Source organism: Falco punctatus (assembly GCF_963210335.1).
Source record: "Falco punctatus genome assembly, chromosome: 5".
In the NCBI taxonomy this organism is placed as follows: domain Eukaryota; kingdom Metazoa; phylum Chordata; class Aves; order Falconiformes; family Falconidae; genus Falco; species Falco punctatus.
In genome coordinates, this window is record NC_137584.1 from 92,167,356 (window position 1) to 92,183,107 (window position 15,752).

The 15,752-nt window shown below is 40.4% G+C and overlaps 1 protein-coding gene across 11 annotated transcripts in view; it reads right to left on the bottom strand.

Moving 5' to 3' along the window:
- Nucleotides 1–15,752, bottom strand: part of MAP4K3 (mitogen-activated protein kinase kinase kinase kinase 3) — an 84,751-nt gene that overhangs the window by 61,966 nt on the left and 7,033 nt on the right. For 8 of the 11 annotated variants that reach the window (XR_013928338.1, XR_013928339.1, XM_080388652.1 and 5 more), the window contains exons 2-5: nt 13,529–13,586; nt 10,229–10,319; nt 3,923–3,987; nt 1,716–1,771 (exon numbers count right to left, since the gene is read on the bottom strand). Coding sequence is in view for 9 of the 11 variants with exons in the window: in XM_080388652.1 (XP_080244778.1) it covers nt 1,716–1,771; nt 3,923–3,987; nt 10,229–10,319; nt 13,529–13,586 (270 nt within the window). In the remaining 2 variants the exon portion in view is untranslated. Of the gene's footprint in view, nt 1–1,715; nt 1,772–3,922; nt 3,988–4,856; nt 10,184–10,228; nt 10,320–11,269; nt 11,356–12,249; nt 12,387–13,528; nt 13,587–15,752 lie in introns of those variants that run through there. The other 3 variants (XM_080388653.1, XM_080388654.1, XM_080388648.1) reach the window with 3 other exon arrangements.

A 15,752-nucleotide genomic window follows, 5' to 3' on the forward strand; every position in this document is an offset into this window, starting at 1 on the left:
GAATTTGATGGATGGACTATTCGGTGGATAAGGAATTGGCTGGATGGTCATACCCAGAGAGTAGCGGTCAATGGCTCAATGTCCAGATGGCGATCAGTGACTAGTGGTGTCCCTCAGAGGTCTGTATTGGGACCAGTACTGTTAATATCTTCATCAATGACATAGACAGTTGGATTGAGCGTACCCTTAGCAAATCTGCAGATGACACCAAGCTAAGTGGTGCGGTTGACATGCCTGAGGGACAGGATGCCATTCAGAGGAACCTGGATCAGCTTGAGAACTGGGCCCCCTCCCCCAGAGGAGGGCCACAAAAAACAATCAGAGGGCTGGAGCACCTTTCCTATGAAGACAGGCTGGAGTTGGGGTTGTTCAGCCTAAGAGTAGAAGGCTCCAGGGACACCTTATAGCGGCCTTCCAGTCCTTAAAGGGGGCTTATAAGAAAGACAGGGACAGACGGAGCCTGTAGCAATAAGAAAAGGGGTAACGGTTTTAAGTTAAGAGGGTAGATTCGGGCTAAATACAAGGAAGACATTTTTTACAATTAGGGCAGTGAAACACTGGCACAGGTTGCCCAGAGAGGCTGTAGATGCCCCATCTGTGGAAACATTCAAGGTCAGGCTGGACAGGGCTCTGAGCAACCTGGTCTAGTTGTAGACGTCCCTGCTCACTGTAGGGAGGCTGAACCTGTAAAGGTCCCTTCCAACCCAAACCATTTTATGGTTCTATAGGAACAAAACAGTTTAAAGGTTAAAAAACCAGATGTCATGTAAGACTTCACTGTAAGGAAGAAAAAGCCACTTCCTGTAAGTCAGAAGTCTGCAATCTCTGGCAATAGCCTAGAGACATGGTAAATGGCATTCACGGGAGCTCTCGGCTCAGGGACAAAGCTATCTTGAGTGTCTGAGAGAGACAGCAGCTCTCAACCGATGGTATTCAAGAGATACCCACTCACTAGAGGCCAAGAACTGCTCTCTCACATGGAAGCAAGACATCCACCGAAAAAGCCATTTCTGATTTAAGTTTTACTGGTGAACTGAATTTAGGGAAGAAAATGAAAGCTAGTATACCCATGAGGAGAGGCTGGTGACCTTAACTTGAACATCTCAAGTACATAGGCTTTTTTTTCTCTCTCTCCTTACTGGCACATATCAGCTATCAGATATGCAAAACTGAGTTTTTAAGTTTTCCTTCAAACTTGCAATAACTAATTTGTACCACAAGTATGGATTAATACATATGATAATACAAACTGAATTTAGGGAAGAAAATGAAAGCTAGTATACCCATGAGGAGAGGCTGGTGACCTTAACTTGAACATCTCAAGTACATAGGCTTTTTTTTCTCTCTCTCCTTACTGGCACATATCAGCTATCAGATATGCAAAACTGAGTTTTTAAGTTTTCCTTCAAACTTGCAATAACTAATTTGTACCACAAGTATGGATTAATACATATGCTGCTTCCCCTCTTCTAAAAAAGAAAGAATTAACAGCAGAAAGATGACAACAGTTTTATTCCAATTATCCAGGATAATTTGAGGTTATACAATTATATCAGTTCTAGGCTATAACACAGGACCTCCTCAAAAGTCTGAGAAAAATGCTAAGCCAGCCAAACACTGTACATCCATGGCATCACACTTATTTGTAGCTTTTAGTTTTAGCTTTTAATACTTTCACATTAAAAGTCAACCACAAAAACCTGAGAACACACTACCTGCAGTGTTTCTCTGCTAACATAGGCAATCTGCTGTTCTGAAAGTGGTCCAGTCACTGAAATGGAAGGGGGAAAAAAAAAAAAAACAGCTCTCAAAATCAGTAAGATACTGCCCATTGCAAACCCATACATACCTCCATTCACTCCATACAACTCCAAAACACCTCACACTCCATACAATGACTGCCATTCACACTGATAAGATCTTACACTATTAGCCTCAAAGTAAATGTGCTTAGACTTTCCCCCAGATTGAGCATCCCAAAGACCACCAAACATTTTTTAAACTCAAAAATGTCTAGCCCCATTGGAATGGAAACTAACTCCCTCCATATATAAATCACAAAGTAATTAAGAGGAAAAAGAAACAGAAGCGGTGATTTTAAGGAAAACACTTTTCCCTGCACAAACCCATTGTGTCCTTCTATGCAGGGCTGGACTTCCAACCCAGTGACTCAGAGCTGCAGCAAACTGCTCAGTTCCCTTTGAGCTCTAGGAAGTTCCTTTTACCCTTTGCAATCTGCTTCTTCCTCCCTTTCCCACTGCCAGGTGACCTGCTCTCCCCTGCAGCTGTGTGAAGTGCTCTCTGCAGCTTCTCAACCCTTTTCTGCATGAGCTACCAGCACTGTTGCTCCTGGGCCTGCCACACAATGCACCTTCTCAAACTATCTCCCTGAGCAGGCCCAGCAGCTTCCCTAAGGAAGGAGTCTTCCTCTCCCTTGCCCACTTCACTCAAGCCTCTCAAAGGAAAACAAAATCTGAACAAATACGTAAACCAAACACAGAACAGCAGGCATGGAATGGCCTGCAACTTGTCCCCAGTCACTGAACTTTGATCCTGAAACTGAAGTGTTTTAAGACCAGAAAATGCAGTCATCACTGCAAGCTTCTCAGGTTTGGCAGAGAAAGCATAAAAAAAGTTGGATGGAGTTTCCTCAAAGGAAACTGAAGGAGTAGGGAGTTAAAAACAAAACAAGATTTAAGCACCTAACTTCTCAGCTTCTACAAAACCCACAACCATAATATAAATCAGTTATCATGCAATATATATCTATGTCTTCAAAAGAGGTCTAGATCCATCTTCCCCTTCCTGAAAGAAAAGCTCCAAACCCACATAAAGCTAAAGATATTAGCACCCAGAGCACGTATTTCTAGGCAGGTATGTTTATTTAAAAAAAAAAAAATTCTGATTAAATTACTAAAGATTACGGAGGCCTATAGTTCAATTGGAATAAAACTCCTTGAAACGTGATTAAGATCAGAAAAGAACTTTCCACTCTTAACTACTGGCAGAGAAGCCAAAAATCAGCTGCAACAGGAAACTGGTTCTGTATGACAAATGTTCAGGCATTTATGTGTCATGAGCTCATTTCCTACTCTACAGGTGCCACACAAAGCCTATCAGACACAATGCTTTTTCTGACACTAGTTAAGATGTAAAGAATCAACAAGGCCATGTTCAAATGACTACGCCATAAGCATGGTGTGAACTTGTGAGTTGGTGCCTTATTTTAACTGCACCCAAGTTAAATGTGAAAAGGTATACAAGCCGTTTATGCATGGAAGACAGATGTGAAGATCCTAGCATGTAAAATCTTCACAATTTAGAATACAGATGGATTTCCTCTCTGAAAACAATCACCCGAGAACCACAGAGCCATTACTCGCTCACAGCATACTCCTTCCCTAAGCAAGTCTTAATCCTAGGGCAATAAAATCCCTCAAAACTCATTTTGTCTCTTGAAAACAAGATCACTGTTTACAAAGGATAAGAGCATCCATGCTAATCAATCCACTTATCTAAGTATCTGTAGGCAGTGGATAGTACTAGTAGATAATACTAAAGCAAAGTTCAAAAGCTTAGAAACAAAATGGCTAGGAAGAGAGCCCATCATTATATTTTATTATTATTATTTTTACCATACAGTATCATCCAATTGTAAAGCCTTTGAAAAAGTAGTGATGGGTATATGAGCTAGTGAAGGAAGGAAATAACTTCTGCTGCTCAAAAACCCCCACTACAGCTAATTTTATTCAAAAAACCAAAGCCCAACCAATTACATAAATACATAACCTAAAACTGACCTTCAATGGAATATTATGGATATTAAATTTAGGATTCCCCCTCTCTGATTCCAAAACACTGCAAACACCTCATTTTTGAAAATAAGCTTTACTTAGCCTTTAAAGAATTTGTTTTGACATACCATGATAAATATCCTGCAGAGAGCCACCTCCACAAAACTCCATGCAAATCCATAGCTTGTCTCGTCTAAAAAGTGAACAAAACCATTCATTAGCTGTCAGATTCAAAACAGCACCTATAAAAGAATGTCAGGGGAGTCAAACATTATAAAGCACAACATAACAAGCTCTGTATTATCAAAAGTACAAGTCAAATAATGAATATGATTTATTCTTTATATGATAGTTCACTGTCAAAATAATAACTAATGAAATACAGAAAATATTCCAGGGTTTACTGGAGTAACAGAAACAGTATTACTGAAAGCGCACACTGTTAACTGTTCAAAGATCTACTATGAAAATGAACTATATTATTACTGAGAGTAGAGAGAAAACAGATATGGGTTCTTGTTTCTTCCTCATTTTCACTTCTCCACTTTTTTCAGAGCAGAGAAATTAACACCAAGGGAAAAAAAGGAGGGGAAAGAAATAAACCCAAAACAAAAAGCCCTAAGGATATCTCTCAAATCAAATTTATTTCACAGCAAATGGAGTGAAACTCTAGTGCTTTATTCAAAGCTAGGCAGAGCGGAGCCCATGCGGTGGGTAAGTACCTTCCTAAATGAAGTCTCTTCCCTCAAAACTATCCACAGATTCTTTTGGTGGCAGGGGTCAGAGGGAAGTTCTTTAGATTCCTCTTACTAAGGGAATCACTTTGACTCATTTTATCTTCATAAAAGGTGCTTTCCAAGACTAGACAATGGGCTGAAGGATTCAAAGGTATCTTCTATTATGGACACTACATTCTATTTTTACTTAGTAATTTTCACTAGTAAGACATATGTACCAGACGTGGCTGCAGAGAGATGCTGAAAATGGCTGCATTTTGGAGAGCAGAATATCTGGGAGTCGCTTAGTCAAAACATGCAGGAAAGAAAAATCGCACACAATCACCTTAGGGCAGACTGGGACACAGGACAACCAAAGGAAAGGCTGATGATTGTTCTGCAGCTTGTCCACAACCCTTGGTCTTGGGCTTCATGCAGTCATAAGGCTCTTTTAGAATAGCTCAGACACTCTGTGGGCCATGTCAATATCCATGGAAGTGTTCTGCCAGGCAGGGGGTTAAGTGCTGAGCTTACCCCAAGCTGCAAATTGCAAATATTTCTCATCATCAGGCAACAGCCAGAATAGCTGCTGTTCCAAGGAAGAACTGCCTTTCTTGGATGTCCTCCCCTTTTATGTCCATAGTCCACATGGTCCTCAAAGCTATACCCCGGGTGCTTCCTCTAGTGGTGGGAAAGGTATTGTTCAGGCATTACAGAGGTTTTAAGCAAGGGAATCCCCTGGCTGTTAACTCCACACATTTCTAGGGGTCAATTAAAGCACTGCTTGAAATAATATGAAGACTTTCCACTGAAATAACTGATCAAAGTCAGACACAGAAGCAATGTGACTACCTGTGAAAGAACACAGAATTAGCAATGGCAGCAAGGGAACATAAGTGAAAAAGAAGCACCGAAGAGACAGACAGACATTTGCAAGTCCCTTGTTTATCCCCCACAATGATGCAGGATTTTCAGACAGGGACACTTTTGGGGGTACTTGGCTTGTGAAAGCCCCTCTTTCCCGTGTGGCTGCATCACGTTTGATGCCAACAGCAGCAACATAGAAGCAGGAAAAAGCTAGGACAACCCCAGCAGCCCTGGGACAGCAACACAGCACCCACAAAGTAAGAGACATGAAGCAGAGTATTGCTGTAAATTCACACCTTCACTTACTGGGCATTAACTTCCCAGTGTTGAAAAGCCCTACAGAAAAGGAAAAAAACATAAGAGGATCAAAAGAGGAGACGGCATTTCTAATTTTCTATCTATACTGTACCTAAGTACTTTGAGACAGGTGAAGATCCACTTAATCAACAGTAACAGTGTATACAGTTGTCTGTTTCTGCAGAGCTATGGCAAATGCAAACAAAATAGAAAGGATCAACAGCACCATTTAGCATCTGCAACTTAACACCCAAGGCAGAAAATCCCTAAGTAAACAAAAGGAAAGCATGGGGAACAATATGCTACTAAGTGCCAAGTACAGGATGATGGTATTTTTCTTATTGTTCTTCGCATTGAAAGATACTTGGAAAACAAAAGCTCAAGACAGCCATTCGATTGCCCAGGCAAAAGAGAAACACTACACCAATGAAACAAGAGGGGACCAAGCAAGAGCACAGCAGAGTGCCAAAATATACACTATATTTGCCAAAATTAAATTGAGTCTACAAAGATATATTTTTATACCCTGAGACAAGAGAGAAACATTTTTAAAGAAAAAGCACCCCCAGCCTGAACACAGCATCATGAGAAGTACCATTTCAATCTAAGATTTTAAAGAATGTTGAATGCAACAATTATGTTTGTTCGCAGTCTTTTTTCACATGAAACAGCTTTTTATTAGTTATACTAAGCAATCTGTTCTCACCATGACTAGTTAAAAGCAGCAGCTGGTAAGACAACTGGATACATTAGTCAGTGCTTTGACAATGCATATAATCTCACCTCCAGAAACAAACACAAATGCAACTGTCACATTCTGGTCAGTATGTTAGAATTATGTTAAAAAAGTTAGAAAACCAGCTCAGCATAGCTTCAACAGCACTGCAGAGCCCCAGCCCCCACTGCTGCCATTCCTCACTTAGTCATTTCTTTTGAATTTGTCTTCTGAAGAAATTTATAACTATGATTGTCTAGCATGCCCCACAAACCTGAAAATGTGAGACAAAAAAAAATGTCGACACAACTTCCAGTACTGCAGAGAGGTAAAGTCATCATACCCACTGGAAGATGTCTTTAGGTTGAGGACATCTTAACATACAAAAAGGTGCTCTCTTGCCAAACAAAGGCAGGCTTTGAGATTGTGAGGACTCTTAAGGAGGTGCAATACTAAGCCACACAGCCTTCCCACTATGCAACATCCATTTAAGAAGCTTAGTCACCATAACACAGAGCTTTGAAATACTGCCTTTAAGAAATCACAAAATCCCTCACCAACTTTACCACCTCACAATCCGTAAACTGCTGTCGAGCAGACTAGTAACTCCAAAAATTCTCAGAAGTTTTAACATGACTTTGAGATACATAGCAATATTAAGAACTGACAGTTCATGCACAAGAAAAAGGCTGCTGGTACTACACAGAATGGAAGTAACACCCAATTCAGGTTAACCTTCAAATTAACCTTAAACAAGTGCAGACACTTTTGGTTTGGAATACTGAGTCCCTACATGTACACACACTCCGCACATATGCACACTCAAACTTGCGCATAACGCAGCTCACAGTCCAGCCTGGTGTTAACAAAGCATTCAAGCTGCCAAGACAAGCACCCTTCAAGGTATGGAATGCCAGAACAGCATGGCTTGTTGATTTTGTCTTCAGACTTTGACCCCTTCCTGCACATGTATACATGATAATGCAAGCGGTACACAATCACACACTGCTGCCCAAGTTCAGTGTAGCATGCAGATGGTGTTCATCTAATGGGCAAGTCAACTGTCCTGGTTTCAGCTGGGAAAGAGTTAATTTTCTTCTTAGTAGCTCGTGCTGTGCTGTGTTTTGGAGAACAATGTTGATAACACACTGATGTTTTTAGTTGCTCCTAAGTAATGTTTATATTAAGTCAAGGACTTTTCAGTTTGTCAGGCCCTGCCGGTGAGAAGGCTGGAGGGGCACAAGAAACTGGGAGGGGACACAGCCAGGACAGCTGACCCAAACCAGCCTAAGAGGTATTCCATACCACGGGACATCTTGCTCAGTATGTAGCCCTGGGGGTGCCCAAGGCCTGCCGACTGCTCCCTGGGGGCCTGCCTGGTCATCAGAAAGGAGGTGATGAACAACGCATTGGCCATCGGTGGTTTTCCTTTCTCCCTTCACTCTGGACTTCATTCCTCTCCCCTTCTCTCTCCTTTTCATTATAATTGTTATTATTATTGGTTTTATTATAGTTTTTAAATTGTTCTTATCACAACTCTCAAGTTTTACATTCCTTCATGATTGGACTGCTCCCCATCCCGGGGGTGGAAGGTAAGCAAGCAGCTGCATGATACTTAGTAAGTAACTAAGTACTTAAGTAGTTACTTACAGCTGCATGGTTGGGGCTAAACTACAACATCAGCAACCTGCTTTCCTCTCATACTTTCAAAGTGCATTTCCACTTAACCTTATTCTGAAAATACATTTCCTCTTGGAAACCTCCTCTGTGCTCCACGCTAAACTATGTCTATGAAGTACTAATATGACCAGGTTTTCTACCACAGATCTTTGAAATTACTATAAAGCAAATACAATTCAAAACACAGGCTCTACTGACTTGAATCACATCTGTCACTCATCAGACAATCACTTTCACTCATCAGACAAAAGCTAACAAGATACTCAGTACCAAGAAAGATGCAATGAACCCCACCAGTGATAAAACATGGTTTTCAATGAGCGTCTAGTGCTATTCAGGACACCAAATACAAGAGGCAAGGTGAAGAAACTCCTCAGGACAGTATTAGCCAGCTGATCCTCTGCATGAGACCTCTCCTCCTCCACTAGCACTTATTGCCAGGACTTTCTTCCCCAGCACTGCCTTGAAGTTCTGGCACAGTCAACTTGCCCAATTTCTGTTTGCTGTAAGTATGCAGATGTTCAGCATCAGGTCACCAAGAGCACCACAAAGCACTCCATACTCACCATTTCAACATCCTGTCCCAGCTCACCCTAGAGCAAGGGAATGCTCAACAACAGCCAAGTAAGCCAGGGAACATGTGTTAGCTCCTCTGTAGCACTGCAAACATGCACCAAACCAGACACTACTGGCTAGAAAAGAAACAGCAACTGGGAATTCCTAAACTTTAGCTGATGCAGAATGAAAGTAAAAGAAATGCAGTATTGCTGGACAAATCTGAAAGGATTTTTAAAAGGAAAAGATGTACTCCAAATACAAGAGCCAAGTTCTGTAACATATTCCTCCTTCAAAAGATGGTGATATTTTGTTGAAAGTACCAAGATTTTTCATGTGAAAATACCTCCTGTATCTTCCCACCCCCAATCCAAAATCACTTGGCCTATATTGCTGAAAAGCTTTTGGCTGCAGCTGATAGCCATCACAGAGAATTTCAGCTGGAAATGCTGAAGCCTAGTACACATCTGAGTAATTCAACTCTGCATCTTTCCATTACGAATAGCAGAAGGTGTAACACAGAGCTACCATGTCCCTACCTATACTGTCTCTGTGCAGACAGAAGCTATGTGAATACCCATAAGGAACATCCCTCTGCTGTAAAGAGCATCATGATTTCCCAGAACCTTTTAAAAGCTTTTTATTGCATGATACTATACGCCTAAAATTATTGCAACATTACGTTCACAAAATCCAGCATTAAAAAGTCTAGTCCTTTAATATCAAGCAATTGCTATATCTAGCATAAAACATTTGTAAGGATGTATTGAAAAGAAATGTAACAGCAAACGTTATTAGGAACTAGACATCAATTTTCTCAATACTAAGACTTCGTATGGAGTACGAGTTTACTGCACTTGTTACAAAAGTAAGCATAATACCCTATTAAAGGAATCACACAAAAAAAAAATAATGAACAATTTACATATAGTGAATTACCTGTCCTAAACAACTCCGCAGCTCAAGAGAGAAGTATCAATAATTTTTAGATTTCAAAACAAATCCAAACCACAAAACACCAGTGAGCTTTTTAAAGGCTGCATGGTTTACACTCTTAGGTAGATAAGTATGAAATTCTCCTTAAAGCTTAACACTACTACTATTAAGCAAGGAAAAAACCAATTTTTTCCCTCCTTATTTCCCCCATAACATTCAATTTTGAATTCGGTTTTACATCCCAACACCAATTAAGTCAGAACATTTCTGAGAACTCTATCTGCATTATGCAACATTAACTTACCAAAATTTTGCAACTTTAAGAGAAGTTTTACTGAAACAGATTTAGAAGATACTATAAACACAGACTTTCTTCATACTTGTCATACTTCTGCTTAATTTTCCATTTATGTATTAAATTCAAAGCTTTCAAACAACAACTAATTTCCGCGGAAATATGACTACATGGTCACTGAAAGATTTTGTTGACAGCAGTATTATTTATAGACAGATACTGTAGTAAACAGAACAGATTTTAAGGTAAGTGAAAAAATAATATACAAGTGGATAATACTTATCTGGTAAATTATGTTTTGCCTAACTTACCTTATAGACCCGTCCTTTAAGGAGAAAGGCATTTTTAAATGAGCAAAAGAAACAAACTGTACCTGAGATAGCTGCCAAAATAAGCAACAATGTTCGGATGTTTACAGTCTTTCATCATAATGATTTCCTGCTGCACAACAGCAAAATCTTCTCCTGAAAAGCAAAAGAATGAGTATTTTCATTGGTCTAGTTCATACTCATATCTCAACTAGACTTTCAGTACATATTTATAAAATAAACATTTTGAGTAATTAAAACTAATCTGCCAGTTTCACAGACATAAAGCAACTATAAATCAGTATTTATTAGCAAAGGCTTAGCAATAAGGAACTATATTCTTAAGAGTAAGTTTAATTCTGGGCCAGATGGACCTTGCATCTGCTATCTGATACCTCTTATGATACTGGCCACAGCTCCTTCTGAACTCTTTATTTTCCCCGAGATCCCACTGTGTCCATCTGCATATGCCCTGCCAATAGCCCAAGACCTTAAAAACATGACAAAACTTTGCTATTTTTGGTCACAAGTCCAACCCCCGTTAGATCATCTTCCCAAGCAGAAAACATTCAATAGTACGCTGTTGCTGCAACTTTTCTGAAAGCTCAGTAAAGCACATAAATTCATGGACTATACATAACCTATGTCCAGATAAAACTCTGACACAGATGTGGCACTTAATGAGTATTATCATCATAAGTTGTTCCTGTCAGTTGTACCTGTCTTTCTATAAAAGATTCTTATCTGATGTGTACACTGAGAAACTCATGCATGAAATGGAAAACGCAGACACATCTTTGTTTTGGGGGTGTTGTGCAGGGGGTTTGCTGGTTTTTTGTTGGCAAGTTAAAGAGGCAAGGCAAGACAGACATCAAGATGTAAGAAAATGCTAGCAACATTTGACAGCCTTTTTCATTTTTATTTTATTTTTTTTTTTTTTTTAAGAACTACATGTCAAGTGCTCTTTTGCAGTTCAGTATCTTACACTAGGGCTCCTCTGAAATTAAAGGCAAATTATAGCTAGTTTGTTTTGTTGTTTCCAGAGTTCTTCTGACGTTTTAGTTACTAGACGCGCACAGTTCACAAAAAACCTCATTCTTACTAACCTCAAGGACTTCATAGATGAAACAAGCCTGAAGGCCTAAAACAACCACTTAACTTCATGAATAACTGAAGAGACTCTTTAAGCAAGCTGAAAAAACAGGAACATTCAAAGTATGTCAAAATTCTCCTTTTAGCGTACACTTCAGCAGCGTAGTAGCACACTTCAGCATGACCCAAAAGAGCTTTTAAACCAGAAGCCAAGCTATTGTCTAAGAAGCTGAATACAGACACTAAGTTCATATTTATCAATTGCTGCAACCCAAAATCACTTCTGAAATATGGCTGTTAATAAATTTCAATTATAACAACAAATCCCAGCAGAACTGGACAGGCTATTACCTAAGAAAATATGTTTTAAGTTTCTCCCAATCACATCAACATACTGGTGACCTATCCATTTAGTTATTTTTAACCAGAAATCAAATATTCACATGTATTTTATTTAACTGATAACAACCTGCAAACTACAAGCTGAAAGCTAACATCACAACAGACTTGCCTACAATCTAAGGTATATTGCGGACTGGTTTGTTGTACCCTAGCTAGACTTCTAGACATGTAAACACTAAAGAGCAAACAAGAAATTATTTTCACATGTGAACATGCATCTCTCTGAAAGGACACGGTTCCTCCATTGTTTTCATTGCATCCAGAATACTGAAGTAGCATAAGTTTTAGAGTAAGCGCCTGAACATTATTGACCCTTAGTCTTCACACTGTCACCAAATCTGCAAAACTTGCAAAGAAAGCCAGTGCCACAGTCCTGGGTTGCGGCTGCTGCCTGTCCGAAGCTGTGAGTCAAGCCTCTACCACAACTGGAAGCAACAACTGCAGAGATAAACCGAGCTCAGTGAGCAAACTGAGGGTAACTGAAGTGCGTTCTATGTGTATCCCTCAGCTATCCAAAGGCTGCCCAAAATACCCGGTTTAACTGCAAGATGCCAGTTGTCATCCCCATCAGCACAGCATGACGGCAAGTTACCCCAGCTGCAGCACACCCCCAGGCTCCATCCACAGCTCAGACGACGCATGCAGCACGCTTCTCCAAGTCCTGCTCGGCACAACCCATACAACACTCTTCAACCAAGCATACCTCATGCTTTTGAAAGTGGTAGTCTGCTAAGTAAAAAGTTGCATTATTTTAAAGGTTGACATGATCTGAGTCTGCCTAATCCTACAGTTCCTCCCCTACTACACAAGTCTCCTTCCCCCTTGTATCTTCGCAGTTCCACAGGGAGACAGAGCACAGCTGCTTGGCTTGGCTAGGCTGTAACCCAGCCACGCACTGCCAAGTACTCCAGCAGTGGGAACTCACAGAAAAAGCCAAAGCAGCAGAACGAGGCAAGATAATCTGAGACCACAAGTTTGAGCATGGATAAAAGTGTGATCACTTTTGGAACTACACAGTAACATGCTGACCTGTCTTGAATGTTGTGGGGGTTTATTCTAATGTGTATGCATTATATAAACACACTTCTAATCACTTCCCAGTTTGTAAGAGAAAACTAGTAACTTCTTTCTCTTCTTACCCACATAGACCTTAAGGATCAAACCAGGTAGCAGTAAAAGTATTGCACATGCACACACACATACCACCACTACTACCCCCCAACATTAAACCTTGAAACGGCACACCAACAGTTAGAAGTTCAACAGGAAGTCTGGACATCTTTCTTCCCAGATTACCATACTCTTGTTCAGCAAGTCTAGCCTTACTAACAGAACAGCACTTGCAGGCTGATAATTGATCTCTAGGGCACATGTACTTTGTGAAATCACAACATAAGCACAGTTTAAGCTTAAATCTACCATACAGTGAAGTCCTAATGAGAGCCTCCAAGTGAATTTCAGGAAATACTCAACTCCCAGATACTAATGCTCAACTATTATTTCACCCTTCCTTTTTATCTCTCCCTCCATGCTTTTTCCAGTTGAGTTCTCTTCTGCCTTGCTGTCTTCCTCATTTCTTTTGCTCCATATATATTTTTTGTATCTCATGGTTTGCAAACATGGTACTTAAGACAAAAACCCAAACTCTTACTGAAATTTTACATTTTCCTTTAACTGTTCTCCAGTTACATTTTTTGCTTTCATATCTTGCTTTTCACACTTGTTATTTTTTAGAACAGTGTATTTTGTCCTACACTAAAAGGCAATAATCATCTCTTCTTTCAGTAAGTGGACTCAACCAACTTTGTACAATTGTATTTTAAGCGTGAAAATACTTAAGTTTCTGTGGCCTATTTCAGTTAAACACTTACCTGGTTCTAGTTTTATTACTTTAATTGCTGCTAGCTCACCCGTGTTGACATTTCGAGCCTAGGAGGGAAAAAAAAAATAATAAAAAAAATATTTAGAGAGCATAGCACAGCAACCAGCTCTGCATTCTCAACTCTACATCCTATGACACCACAGAGTCAGAAAACAACTGCGGTACATAAGGGTCTTGAACAGTGAAACCACTTGTGGTTTGGGGTTTTTTTAAAGCAAAAATAACCTCAGGAGGAACCAATAAATTAAAACATCTTGTATATTTACATCTCATGCAAGGTTATTTTTTTCCCAAATATACCATGCATTTATTTTTTATTGCGTTTACAGCATATATTTTCATTAGATAAGCATCTTTATCAAGTTCTGTTACACCTAAAACACTTACTTATAAAAATCCATGTCTGTGCTTATAACAGTGAACCAAACAGTTAAGAATTCTGTAGCTAACATTCTCTTCTCCAGCACATGTTCGTAGGAAGCACTGTTCCAACAAAATTTCTCATCCTGGATTTATTTTCTAGCAACAAAGCAAGCCATCTCAAAAAAACCACACCCCTCCACTAGGCAGCTAATTTGTACTGAGATCTGAAGCTTTAACCTTCCGGGCCACACAACAGTCCTAAATTATGCAAGTCCTCCACCATGCTGTACTTCCATGTTAAAATCCATAAACAAACCGTCCACCGAGAGACGGACTGCAAAGCAGCTCTAACACACACGGATCTCACAGCAGACAAGCAAGGCCCAGGGAGCACCAAGGGCTGCACCCTGCAGTGCATGCGACTGCCTCCAAGACTCCCGCAACAATAATGCAATGCTTCCTGCTCATTTCACTGCATGCCCCTTGGTCCTTACTCTCCACCAGCAACAGCATCCTCCCTCCCTCTGCTGCGAAGGTGCCAAACACCCAGCCAGCAACAAAGGCGTTAGAAAGCTCTGTGGCCAACCTCAGCAGCTTAACTGCATTTTGTACAGGGCTCTGTCATGCTAAAGCCTATGTTCTACTGAGCAACCAGGAAGCTGGATTTCTAAAAAGCCATTAATTATGACTTATGATGCTGCTTAATAATAATGATTTCTCTTCTAGAACTGTTGTGTTTGGCTACTAACTGAAAGCCAAGGAGTCATTTGCTTTCAAGATACTTCCGTGTCTCTGCACCCAGCTATGGGGAGAGGGCAGCAAAGCAGCAGCTCCTGAAGGATGCTCAGCTACAGCCTCTCTTCTCCCCTGGCGAGTCTTGGTACCCAGAGCTGCACTGTGCTGGACCACCACTGCACTGAATGCTATGCCCACTCTGCTCCTGCACATGGCACAGAAGGCGAGACCAGTCCTGCTTTTGCTTTTTCCCCTCATCCGCTTTCAAATCAAAAAAAGGCCAGAATTACAGAACTTAAAGATGCAGACAGGTGCCCGCATTTTAATTAGCCTGCCTGCTAATGATCTCATTTAAGTCACTTTAGGAGCTCAAGGGCTCACACCTTTCATTGACTGGCCGTGAGACTCACCGAATACTGTAAGGTGGAGGGGGAAAAACCCCTAAGACTATAAAAAATAGCCAGTAATACAGTGTGTATTCCCATGTTTAGAAATCTACCCAGGCCATTCCTAGCACGGCCAATCTCAAACCTCTCACTGCTCATTGGTGTGGCAATGCTCTTCTGCAATGCTGGGAGTACTGGCATTTGCAAACAACGTGCAGGCACACCGGTATGGATAGATCCTGAGACCAGTGGGAATCCTACCAAAAAAAAATAATCAAGGAGTAGTCCAAACTTGATAGACTGTGGAAACTGACACACAGTTAAAAAATAAATTTTCTCCGGCAGCCCTCCCTGTAAGTCATTATTTGCCCACCTCACCGAGAGCAGCAATGTCTCCACTCATCACTGTATGGTGGAAAAAAGATGCAAAGACATTAAGAACAGCAAACATAAGAGTTCCTTTATCTGTACAAAGGCAACACATCAGAAAGTGGCACCACTGAAGCATGAGCTAGGATTTTTATTCCTTATTCTTTTCCCAACACATTCTTTTCACAGCAAGAAACTACACAGAGGCAAGATGTTGATGAAGGTCAGCATTTTTTAACTGTTAATTTTTAAGATTAACAAGAAAAATTACTGAAGCTTTAATGAAGACCTGAGATCATCAGGGAGTCCTGTTAATATCTAAAGATCTGTTTTACGGCAACTTGTACTAGTAAGGCAATC